The sequence below is a fragment of the Scyliorhinus torazame genome, chromosome 1 (assembly GCF_047496885.1).
Source record: "Scyliorhinus torazame isolate Kashiwa2021f chromosome 1, sScyTor2.1, whole genome shotgun sequence".
Taxonomy (NCBI): domain Eukaryota; kingdom Metazoa; phylum Chordata; class Chondrichthyes; order Carcharhiniformes; family Scyliorhinidae; genus Scyliorhinus; species Scyliorhinus torazame.
In genome coordinates, this window is record NC_092707.1 from 367,751,556 (window position 1) to 367,764,916 (window position 13,361).

The 13,361-nt window shown below is 40.5% G+C and overlaps 1 protein-coding gene across 4 annotated transcripts in view; it reads left to right on the forward strand.

Annotated features, from left to right (window-relative positions):
- The window catches only part of xpo5 (exportin 5), a 214,098-nt gene that overhangs the window by 122,447 nt on the left and 78,290 nt on the right, over window positions 1-13,361 (forward strand). For all 4 annotated transcript variants that reach the window (XM_072511332.1, XM_072511324.1, XM_072511353.1 and 1 more), the window contains exons 19-22: window positions 3,133-3,232; window positions 4,459-4,640; window positions 11,665-11,765; window positions 12,317-12,413. In XM_072511332.1, coding sequence (XP_072367433.1) covers window positions 3,133-3,232; window positions 4,459-4,640; window positions 11,665-11,765; window positions 12,317-12,413 — 480 coding nt within the window. The remainder of the gene's footprint in view (window positions 1-3,132; window positions 3,233-4,458; window positions 4,641-11,664; window positions 11,766-12,316; window positions 12,414-13,361) is intronic.

Genomic DNA, 13,361 nt, shown 5'->3' on the forward strand with positions numbered 1-13,361 from the left:
AAGTTTAGCGGAGATGTGCGAGGCAGGTATTTTACACAGAGGGTGGTGAGTGCCTGAGATGTACTGCCAGGGGAGGTTTTGGAAGCAGATACATTAACGGCGATCAAAAGGCATCTTGACAAATACATGGATAGGATGGGTATAGAGGGATATGGCACTCGGAAGGACTGAGGAGTTTGGCCAAGCGGGGCGTCATGACTGGTAGAACCGAGAAAAGTGCTCCGAAAAGTACTGGGTCCACTTTGAGCCTTCCAGTCCCTCTGGCAGCCCTACCAACCTGAGTTTGAACCGCCTTGACCTGTTCCCCTGACCCTCCAACTTCTACCTTAGGCCTTTGTTGTTATCCCGCCACTGTCAGCAACTAAGCCTCCAATAAGGCAAGCCAATTCTTGTGCTTCACCAGGGCCTCCTCCACACCCTTCAAAGTCTCCCCTTGCGCATTAACCACATTCGAGGTGTTTACGAACTGCTCCGGAATCAGGCCCGGAGCCTCCTTGACTGGCCGTAAAGGATTCTTTTATCTCCTTGCACTGCTGCTCAAACTGACGATACATGTGTTTACCAGATTTCTCCAGTTCCTGCGCCATCACTACAGCTAACGTGTCTAACCTAATGGGCGTGGTGGACATCTTCTTTTGGGCTACCCTCCTGAGCTTTCTTCAAGTTGGGCACCTTTGACGGTGTTTTCGACATGACTCCATCGAGGAACAGTCCTCTAACCCCACAATGGGTGTGTGGTCATCAAAATCCCCTGAAAAGATGGGCAAAAGGGATCAAAAACAAAGATTCAGCCGGGAGCGACTTTTCATGTGTATTGCTCTTACATGACGTTACCGGAAGTCACCCCCCCATCAATGTTGGAGGAGCCCAGCACATCTGTGCAAAAGGCAAGATTGAAGCATTTGCAACCATGTTCAGCTGCTGATCTCATAACAGCCTTGGTTCAAGCATGGACAAAAGAGCTGAATGCCAGAGGTGTGGTGAGAGTGACTGCCCTTGACATCAGGGCAGCGTTTGATGGTATCAAGGAATCCTAGCAAAACTTGAGTCGATGGGAATTGGGGAAAACCCCACTGGACTACTTGAGTGCCACAAGAGCATAAGCAGCAAATAATAGAGCTGAGCAATTCCAGAACTAACGGATCAGATCTAAGCTCTGCAGTTCAGCCATGAATGCCAGTGCATCTAGTCCAAAGGAAGATGGTGGCCAATCATCTCCACTCCAGGAGTTCCTCAGGGTAGCATCGTCGGCCCAACCATCTTCAGCCGCTTCATCAATGATCTGCCTTCCAGCGTAAGGTCCGAGGTGGGGATGTTCGCAGATAGCTTCTCCATGTTCAGCACCATTTGCAACTGCTCAGATACTGATGCAGTTCATGTCCAAATGCAGCAAGACCTGGACAATATCCAGGCTTGGGCTGATGTGGCAAATAACATTCATGCCACACAAGTGCCAGGCAAAAACCATCTCCAACAAGAGAGAATCTAACCATCACCCTTGACATTCAATGGCATCACCACTGAATTCTCCATCATCAATATCCTGGCGGTTACCATTGACCAGAAACTAAATTGGACTAGCCATCTAAATACCGTGGCCGCAAGAGCAGGTCAAATGTTCGGAATCCTGTGGCGAGTAACTCACCACCTGACCCCCAAAGCCTGTCCACCATCTACAAGGCAGAAGTCAGGAATGTAATGGAATACTTGATGAGTGCAGCTCCAACAACACTCGAGACACTTGACACTATCCAGGATATAGTCTGATTGCTACCCTTTTGTTACGGTCCCAGTTGATGTTCTAACCGGATGGGAAGGTCCCAGAATTGAACCCTGGCTTGAAAGTCTGTTACTTTTTTTTTAATAAAGCTTGGAAAAACAGAATCAGAACAGACGTTTAACAACAAGGAAAACACATTTTTTAAACATGAAAAGTTGGATTATTATGCAATACCCCTGTCTCCTCCCCCCCCCCCCCGGCTTAACAAATACACCAATTTAAATATTAACGTGGATTAAAAAGTACACCAAGCTGCAATGGTGCCATTCACACAAGAAGTCCCTTTTAAACACAAGATGACTGGGCCAACACGCACTCCCATGTTGAACCCCATGTGAATGTTTGCAGGTGCATCCTCAGAATCCTCCCCAATGATTGTTACGTCAGAGTTTCCAAACTCCACTCCCAAAAACATACTTTAAAATCTTCTCTCGGATGTATGCTTCCCATTGGTGATTTGTATTCAAATTCCAGACCAGATTTTCCAAATGACACTTTCAAACAAAGCTTCCGCTTCACTTTACTAAAGTATCTAGACCAAGATTTTACACTAACTAGTTTTAAGATTTTGTCTTGACTGCCGTGCATACTGCTCACAATTGCTTCAACTCAGTTCCTAGACTGTATTAAAATGGCTTCAGACATTTGATTTACCGGTTGAAGGCTGGACAGACAGTCCCACTTTAAACCTGGTTACTGCAATTGTCTCATTAACTCAGAGCACTTTGTTTACTCTTCCTTGAATTCTCCTGAACAATACCTTGATCTCTGTTCACTTCAGACGACTTGGACACTTCTCCATTTCCCTAGTTTCCTTAACTAGCTGGACTTGAGATTTACAGCATTGGTTTCTTAACCATCACTCCACAGTATGGCCTTTCTGCTAGCAAAGAGGAGAGATGTTCCCTCTGGCCTTTGAACCAACTGCTTCTAGTAGGGAATTCCTCCTACTGCCGTGACGTCACGCCAACCTGGCAAACAGAACCAGTCGGGGGTGCACAGGTAAGTGCAGCCCCCGGCGGGTTGAAGAGGGTTATGCCCAGGCAGTACCCAGCATTCTTTTGGAGGGCTTGCAATTGGGGGGTGTGGGCGTTTTCCTGGCTATTCCAGTCCACGGCAAGAATTTGGGGGTGGTGGGGGGAAATCATAATTCCACCCATAGATTTGTGGAGAACAAATATTTGGTACTAAAGATTTAGAGCTTGCATATTTGAAATTCCATTAGAAGTCAATTGCTTTGCAGCCTTGTAAGTTAGATGTCCTAAGAGCAAGAGTTAACTGATGACCAGTATAACTTTAGAAGCTGACCATTTATTTTAGTCCATGTACTTAAAGATCATTTTGTGTTGCAGAGTGCTTTCAGATCCAGCGATGTTTCTTTCATACATTGGTGCAGATGTCACTCCAGATGATCCCATTAGAGAAGATCCAGCAGGCATCAATAGATCTCGGGTACGTACATGGTTGTGGCAAAACTATGCCCAAGGAACTGCTGTTTGTGGATTATTCCAAGAGGATGGCTAATTCAATGCCATCAAACTGATGGTGTTTAAATTCAAAAATACTGGAGAACTATTTTAGTTTTTGTGACTCAACTAACATCTGTCCTGCTACTATACTATGAATGTGCAGAAAATTTATCAAAGATGATCTTTTATTCAATCTTAAATTTAGAAACCGTGTAACGCAAGAATCCTCTTAAGGGATGGTCATGGAACATAACCAAGGCTTGCTGATCACTATCTATGATGAAGACTTCTACCTGTAATTTGAACAAAATATTACAAAACAAATCAAGTACCGTGAAGTTTTTTTTAAATGGGGAGGTGGGGTGGGGAAAGGTTAAAGAAGCTGCCTGAAATACTTTTTTTCAAAAATTAAAAAAAATTATAAGCAAGGTTGCAAGGTTATGTCAAACTGATCGCAGTATGGTGACTTTTGGAGAAGAGACTGGGTTTGTCCGATACTGTTGTATAATCTTGAGATGCTGGTGACAATGAACAACATAGTTTTGTAATTGGAAATAAGCTTCATTTGTCAGTAGCAGCGTTTCTTTATGGTGGACAGAGTCTGTTTTGTTGGGAAGTTGTGGAATAACTTGTATATTTTTTGGTATTACAGCAATGTGACCTAGAAGTGTAGCTTATGATGTGTTGTTTACAGACTTTAATGGCAGGAACTGCTACAAATGTGCCTTTTGGGAGGGGAGTGTTGAGAATAAAAAGATCTCTGTTCTGCAAATATACTTTCATACGGGTCAAAATGTTAGACCAAGTATAGTATCAAATAGGTCAAGTCTGATTTTGTCCATTTGATCTGATATTGTCAGTTCCATATCTAGTCAAAGCAGTGGATTTGGACTGCATCTAGATTTAATTGTATGCTTGCTGTTTTGATTCAAAAACCAAAAGGTACTTATCTATGTTTAGCATGGAGTACTGAAAACCTGCATAGCACCTGTGTGTAATACCACCGTCTGAAATTCTTAACACTTTCATGCACATTGCCAGCCCTTTCCACCACGAAAAGATCCTAATCGAAGCCCGCTGTTCCTAACTGTTGCAGTCAGGAATTTGTTGCCACAGCTACCTGGAGATAATGATCCCCTGGTACTACTGGTAAAGGTCAATGAAATTTTGCGAGAGTTTTCATCTCTGCTTTTTACCTTATTTTAACAGATCAGCTTGTGTGTTTACACCATACTTGGAGTTGTGAAGCGGGCTCGCTGGCCTAATGACCTGGAGGAGGCAAAGGCCGGAGGGTTCGTGGTTGGATTCACACCCAGCGGGTCTCCGATCTACCGCAACGCCTGCACTGAGCATGTCATCAAACTTCTTGACAACCTGCTCGCCCTGATAAGGTGAATCAAGTTGGACAAGAGTAGCAGCACGTAAACCAAAGCCATTATACCAACACTGGATCTAGGCCAAGAAAACATGGTCTTGATCCAGTGAAAAATAAATGTCAAGACAAGTACACTATCAGCTAGTCTGCATAGTGCTCTTTTACAAAGTCTTTCATTTTGAGCTTGGATATTGTTGCTTTAAACCTTTGTACTGCATCACGGTTTAGGAAAATAAGGAATAATAATTTAGACGGTGTGATTTGTTTTGCATTGCCTAAATCACCATATAGCTTTAAACTTAGAACGTGTTCCTCTTCAAAATTAGTCATCTTGCCTAACTTGAATTTTTCTACAAAACCTTATTTTTTTTATCCATTTGAAGAAAATTCAGGTAGGTTGTCAGGTAAGTCGGTTCTAGTAATTGTGAGAATGGAGCTAGAGGTAATTGCTGGATTCCAGATTTTTGAGCATTCACCGCTCTGCATTTCTACTTAATTTTAAAAATTGACATTTTTTTGACCACAGAGCTTTCCCCTCTCTATTCCCAAAAGTGATCACTTCTATAAAACAGAAGTCAAAGATTTACCACATTTAAGATCATTTTAAAATGATTCTCTGTTCATGCATTTTGCGTGATGTGTTGTGCAATTTCACTTGCCTCACTGAATTTTCTCATTGAGCAGATAATCTCAGAAATGCATTTTTAAGATTTCTATTGCTGAAACTGAGTTTCAAAGGTGCTTTTTTCCAGCACACTTGGTATTCTAATGATGGTTTAACATGCTTGCATTTTAAGCCCAGAAAAATTGCTCCATTTTTAATTTTAAAGAAAGCAATTGCTGAATTTTTAATCAAATTAGTAACAAGTTTAACTTTGCTTGCTAAATGCCTCTGAATTTCATCTTTTTCCACAGATGGCCAATTTAGCATATTTACAAAATTACTGGAAATCCAAGACACGCCTAGCTTTTTGTTTAAAACTTGAAGAAAATACTTGTCAAATGAATAATCGCAGCTGGATTTTAATATTGCAGACTGCAGACACCAACTATTAATGTAATTCCAGGCTTCTAATAACATTTCATCCACAAACAGTGGGAGAGATGTGAAGCCTCCAACCAGTGAATATGGAACAGGAGCAGCCCAAAAATGGTGAGGACTGACTTGGGCCCTGTTGTGGAAGTCTGCACCTTCATCAGGACTATTGGGTAGCTGGACAGTCTTCCTGGGTCAGGTGTTTAGCACTTTAATTATGAAGATTGAGGTCCTATAAATCACATGGATCCTGATAACCATTTTGACTGTCCAGAAAAAGATAAGTGCAGCTGGTAAATTTTCTATTTTTGTGAGGCCAAGGAGGAGCAGAAATGTTTCTCCAGGCTCCAAAACATTGACCTTGGACTGTTGTTGCACCAAAGCCTAGTCGCCAACATGGACTGCACCTCTTGTCGAGGCTATCATGGTAGGAGTTTTGCCACCAGAAATCAATCTGTGAATGTTTCTACTTTAATGAATCTGATTACTGTTTTGCAGAGAGTGGCGTCTTGCCACTGGATGCCACCAGCTAATGCCTACGATATACTGGAGATTATCAAGTTTTTTTTCTTGTGCGCACATGTGGTTTGAGATTGAATAGGTTTTTAAAAAAAATGATGGAACACTTTTTTTGTTTCCTGTGCAGATAATTTGAAAGAGCTCTTCAATTAATCACATTTTTGCTGCATAGCCATATGCACGTCTTTTCTTTTTTAAGTATAGACCCAGTTCCCTTTTGAAAGTTATTGAATTTGCTGCCAGCATCTTTTATTAAAAAAAAAGTGCGTTCCAAATCATCGTAGCTCATCGCCTCCGTGTTCTTTTTGCCAATTATTTTAAATGTGTCCTTCAGTTAATGACTCTTCCACCAGTGTAACCATATTCTCCTTATTTTCTCTATTAAAACACCTCAGTTTTAAACACCTACAGGTGCTGCACAGTGGCGCGATGGTTAGCATTGCTGCCTCACGGCGTCGATCCCAGGTTCAATCCCGGCCCCGCGTCACTGTCCGTGTGGAGTTTGCACATTCTCCATGTGTCTGTGTAGGTCTCGCCCCCGCAACCCAAAGTGGTGCAGGGTAGGTGGATTGGCCACGCTAAATTGCCCCTTAATTGGGGGAGAAAAAAATTGGTACTCTAAATTTATGAAAAAAAAGTTTTGAACACCAACATTAAATCTTTCATTAGCCTTATCTGCTCCAAACAATCTCCACTTCTATTCTCTTTTAATTTTCAATGTGGCAGGGCAAGGTTTGTGCATGTGAACCTCCAGGTCTCTGGTTATGCATCACTTTACACGTTTGCTTTAAATTTCGATGACCCTTTTCACTGGTTTGTCTTTCTGAATTCTGCTACTATCTTCCACACTGTTTACTGCATTTCCAGAGTTTGAAATTGTGCTACCTATCCCCAAGTTGGGTCAATATATTTCAAAAATCGCTCTGCTCCCACTACTTTTCTCCAATTTAAACAACGGCTGTTGACCATTACACTCATCTTTGTCTTTTATATACCTATTTCCTATGTATTTTGCCACTGCCCATTTAATCCCACGAGCTTCAGCTTTGCTAACAAGTTTATTTTGTGGTACTTTATCGATAATTATCTGGAAGTCCATATGTGCATCAACTTCATTATCTCCCTCTACTGTGTTATTTCATTGAAGAATGTAGTCCGTTTTGTCAGACACAAATTTGCCTTTAACAAATCTGTGTTGGTTGTCATTGATTAATCTGTTTTTCCAAGTGATTTTTTTGTTTTCTCAAGGATCGTGATCTTTTCTCACCACAGAATTCAGGCTGACTGGGATCTCATGCTGGTAGCCAAACAGTAAAAAATAAGTTGTTTTATTTTGATGCCGGAGCATAAGGCTACTTTTTGTTGGAGCGAGTTGGTGATTCCTTGTTAGGTGTAACTCTCTGGTAACCTGTCATCTTGTCAAAAGTTGTTATTGAAATGAGCAGAAGAGAAGGTGCTTGCGCTCCTGCGTGGCCATCAGTTGAAGGAAAGGTGCAATTAACTAATCCTTCCTCGTCCGATGTTGATATGCACCTTTCTGATAAGGGTCATTTGTTCAGTTATGAGTGGCAACCAGTACCATTCCATAATCTATCCTAAGATTGATGAACCAATTTCTAGCTCCTCTTACACCCCATACAGGGTCATATGGCTACTCGCTAAGTCATTGGGAAACCGTTTTTCTGTATAGTTTGAAGTCTGAAGCATAGTTCCGACCAAGTGGTATTTGAATTGAATGATGTGTGCTGGTACTGGATTAAGTACAAGGTGGAAGAATTTGGATGTAGAAGTACTGAGGCTAATAACCAACATGTTTTGTAATTTGACATCTGGAGAAATTGCCGTTTTGGAAAAATGGAAATGCTCGTGGAGAAGGCATGGATATCAGAGGTCTGCAGCAAAGTGGGAAATTTTGCATAACCAACACCCTGTCTGGAGAACTGGTCCCCCACTGTAACTTCTGGAGCTTTGCAGTCATGGTCCCAATGTTCTTTTTTGTATTATCCATACTGGATTTTGTTTTACCTCGCTTGTAGCCAAGCAGTACTATTTTGATTGTACGTGTGAAGTTGTGCCATGGGTCTTAGATTGGAGAGGATACCCTGATATAGTAAGCCTGGTGGGAATTTAGCCATGCTGTTTTGAAATATGAAACATTTGTAGCCAATTTATGTATTATGTTGTACTATTATCTACCACTATGGTTTGTAACCTGTTTTATTTGAACAAGCTGATAGTAAACCTGCGGCATGGTTTAAAATTATGAAGTTTGATGGGGTAAAGTAGTGAAGATGCTTTCACTGTGGGGGGAGGAAATTAGGAGCCATAAACATAAGGTACCAATGAACGTACTAAGAAATTCAAGTGTGAGAGGAATGTGAAATTGCTACCATAAAGATTAGTTGCGACAAATGGCATGGATGGTTTTACAGGAAAGCTAGATACGCACTTCAGGGAGAAAGTAACAGCATATTATCGTAGGATTGTACGAAGAAGAGTGGAAGGAGGCTCATGTGGAACATAAATTCCAGCAGAGATCAGTTGGGCCAAATGGCTAGTTTCTCTACTATAGGTTTAATGTAATTTTTTAAAATATAGACGCTCCATGCAATAGCAGTAAGTAAATATCAAAAGCGAGAATCCACCAAATTGGTGGTTCACTAAATTGCCTTTTCTGGAAACAATTGTGACCTAAATATATCCTTGCCAAATTAGGTTTAGACAATTGCAAGCTTTAGTTGACCCACACACTCATATTTTCTGATTGCAATTGTTGTGCTTGTGAGCTGTGTTTAACAATTTTTCAGATGAGATGTCAGATTGAATCCCCTTTTGTTCACTAATGGACATAAAAGATCCAATGACACTATTTTGCAGAGGTTATTCCTGATGTGCCAATGTTTATCCTTCAATCATCATCACTTAAAATTAGTCGAACTACTGTTCCTGGGAGTTTGCTATATGCAAATTAGCTGCCACGTTTTCTGCATTACAACAATGACTACACTTCAAAGTACTTGATTATCTGTAAGGTGCTTTGGTACATCCCAAGGTCATGAAAAGTGCTTTAGAAATGCAAGTTCTCCATTTTATGGTGAGGAATTATATTTAAATATTGTTTAGACTTAATGATACATCAATTTTTAGTTTTCTGAAGTATTCCCTTCATTGAAGCATTGTTGTAGCGTGGCAACTTGCATCTTGATTTTTATTTTTTAAATGATTAAGTGACCATTAGATATTCATTTAAATGTGACTTATTTTTAAATTGGAAAAACAAATTTATTTGGAATATAATGTATTCAAGATCAGTGTGAAACTTCTGGTACAGTTGCTCATTTAACCGCTGCGGTTTGTAGTAGCCTATTGGCTACAAACTGAAAACATCTGCAGAATTGGTGTTCTGAAACTGAAATTGTTTAATAAGTATCTTGAACGCTTGTGATTTTAACTGGTGTAGTTAATGTTTAAAAGTTGGGAATTAGTTAAGAAAGATATGGCACATTTTTTGGGGTTGACAGTTTAGCATGAGTCAGAATGCAGAGGTAGTGCAATACAAAGTGTGTCTGCTTTGAAAGAACAAATTGTTTTGACCAGATTGTATTCTAACCAAGTTTGTAAAACTTCAATTTCTGGAAATATATTCCAAAGTTGTGCCTCATTTTGAAACCGTCTTCATGTAACTACTATTCAACGTAAATTTAATTATTGGAGTCTATAATGGCAGTGTAGGAATTTGATTTTGGATGTGCAGGTAAGTGATGTGGTCCCAGAAATCTTGTAAATTTTCTGTTCATTGACTATTATGCTCACTTGCTGTTTTGTCCATCCATTCCTTTTTTATCTTCTCTCACTCGTTTTGTCTTTCTTTTTCCTTCTTTCTCATGCTTCTCTCTTCATTTGCTAATTCTTGTGCATATTGTTTAAAAATTATTTGTTGGTGTGCTGCTAAAGTATTTTACAGAAATATGAGTGCTATATTTATTTGTTAGAAAAGTTACTTGAGGGAAATGTTTAAATTAAAAACATTCTTGCCTGAAGTGAAAATGATAAACGTTAAATTGTTTCTTTCCCAAGACCCAAGGTTTACCTCAAGGTGTGCCTTGCTGATCATCTGTGAATTCTATTTGCAAAATTCTCTACAGTGAATAAGACAGGCCCTGACTTCTCCAGCAATGCTGTTGATGCATGATGCTTCTGTGTACTAACGTACTGAAGCACTCCAGCATGGAAAGATCCAAATAAGTGTCAGTTGATGGGGAAAATCCTTGATGAATTAGGAAAATATTAAAATTGGAGGGCAAATTGGGCCTTCGATCAATTGGAGGAGCATCAAGTTTTTGTGAGGATATCATTCCTTAAGAATTTTCTCTTTTGTCATGCTCACCTTGGGGAGTGACCTTGTGGCAGTGACTGGCTTTTTCCACCAACCCACATCCCTGTTCCCAAAATCATAGCTCAGTGGAATAAGATCTGTAAATTTGAATGGGTAAACAGGATGCATGTTCTCTAAGCGCAACTGTGGTTCTTTACCTTCTATTCTAAGGCAGTGTAAGGACCTTAATTTCATTTAAATGGGGATATTTTTACTTCAACATATTTCCAGAAAAAAACATTTTTGAACTGGTTTAGAATTTTATGACGTAGTTTCTCCAACATTGAGATTGCAGAAACTGATCCCCAAAAAATAAATTTCTATATTGCCTAACAAGCTGGGCATTTGTTTTCATGTTTTGCTTTTTAAAATAAAATTTGCTTTTGGCAAGTGCAGTTAGGAGTTTCTCAACTCCCTGAAATTATTTTTTGTAATCTGTGATAGAAATGCTGGGAATGTACGGCTAGTTCAATGTCTAAGAACTAGATGGAAGCATGCTTACGATTTGGGTGGAAAGAGTCAGGACACCTGCTGAATAATTTGTATATGCCCAATATCTTTTCAGATTTTCAAAATAACTTTTTTTCTTTGCTTTTGATTTCAAATGTTTGAACTGAACTGTAACCAGTCAGAGTAATAAGATTTCTGACAGCAGATTATGTTCCATACAATTAGCCTCCTGAGCAGCAGACATCTGTTGCCTTGATGCTCATTGAATACTGGACCTTATAATTAATCTTCCAGCAGACTTGCACAGTGTCCCCAAATTTGTTTAAGAGTGGAGGCCTTTTAAGGGCATCTCCCAGCTATCATCCAGTGAATGAATCACTTTCACACCATTTGCCTTCAACAAATGTTTGGCTTAGCAGTGGAGCTCTTCAGTTGGAGACCACAAAGTGAACAGAGTTGCAGGAATTAATCATTTGGGCATATTTCCCTCAAAATTACACCTGTGCATATTAATTTTTAGATACAATATTTCCTTAAATAGTTATCTTTTCTTTCCAGTGTTGAGAACTGCACATCCCTTTATGGTGCATAACTTACAAGGGATTGGAAAGATTAAGTGAGCTGTTACTTATTAGCGCTGTCATGTTTTCTTGTTTGTAGGACACACAATAATCTTTGGCTGCCAGAGATGTTGGCCCAGCTGAGCCCGCACTTCACAAAAGCCCATGACATGCTGGAAGTGGAAAAAAATGCTATTCTCGGTAAAAAAATAAATTATTCAAGAAAGCCCTATATTAATTTTTGAACTTTAACCTCTTAATCTAATGGTATAATTAGCCTGTACATACGAAATCAAAAAAACAAAACACTGACGTGGTTTGCTGGTGGTTCAGCGAGCTGCTCAGTTTGGTGTAAGAATAGTTCATTTAATTTAAGCATCTACCATTTCCAGTTCACTACGACTTCTCAACTTCATCCCCATTCTAAACTGAAGCCATTCAGTAATACTCAACCATTCATTACATATCTTTTTGATATTTAATTGCTACTTTGTGCACCCAAATGGCCTGAAGACTTGTGTAGATTCAAACACTCATTTTGTCAATTTCATAAATGTTTTAGTGAAATGGACATATTTTATTTACCAAGTAGCACTTGCTCTCAGATTTTGAAGTCTCTGGATTTAAGTTGTTTTAGACCTATTACTGCTACATTACTACAAAAATGTATTTTTATTTAATAACTGTACATTTTTAAGGAGTTTGTAACTGTTGTACACCACAGAAACTGTTTCTTGTTACATTCCATGCAGGAATTCCACAGCCTCTGCTTGATCACGCTGATGCTCCAGTGTACAAATCTGTGTTGGAACGAATGCAAGGCTTCTTCTGTACCTTGTATGACAATTGGTAGGAAGTTATTTTGCCAGTACTTTAAAAAGTTGTATTCGATGGCTAACATGTTTTGAAAGCTAAAATGGTGTCTGTGCATGGTGTAGAACATGGGACAAAGGACATTTTTTTAAAGAAAATGTTTATTCAAAATTTTTCCAATAAATTTTTACAAAACACTCCAGAAAGAAAAGAAAATATACAAAAGAGAAAAACAAAGGGCATTACGCCAACACACAAAGCAACTTAATCCTCTAACCATTAAACTATCTAACAAACTAAGAACAAAAATGGGGCAAACGCCCCTTACATGAACCAAAACAAGAACCCCCCCCCCCCCCCCCCCCCCGGGTTGCTGCTGCCATTGACCTCCACCTAACGTTCCACCCCCCCCCCCCCCCCGGGTTGCTGCTGCCATTGACCTCCACCTAACGTTCCACGAGAAAGTCTAGGAACGGTTGCCACCGCCTGGAGAACCGCTGCACAGACCCTCTCAAGGCAAACTTTATCTTCTCCAACCTGAGAAACCCCACCATGTCATTGATCCAAGCCTCCACACTTGGGGGCTTCGCGTCCCTCCACATTAGTAATATCCTTCTCCGGGCTACCAAAGAGGCAAAGGCCAAAACTCCGGCCTCTTTCAGCTCCTGCACTCCTGGCTCGTCTGACACCCCAAATATTGCTATCCCCCAGCTCGGTTTTACCCGCGTATCCAAGACTCTGGACATAGCCCTTGCGAAGCCCCTCCAAAGCCCCTCAAGCGCCGGACACACCCAGAGCATATGGGCGTGATTTGCTGGGCTCCCCGAACACCTCACACACCTGTCCTCTACCCCAAAAAACGTACACATTCTCGCCCCTGTCATATGCGCCCTGTGCACCACTTAAAACTTGATCAGGCTGAGCCTGGCACAAGACTAGGAGGAATTAACCCTGCCCAGGGCGTCAGCCCACAGGCTCTCATCC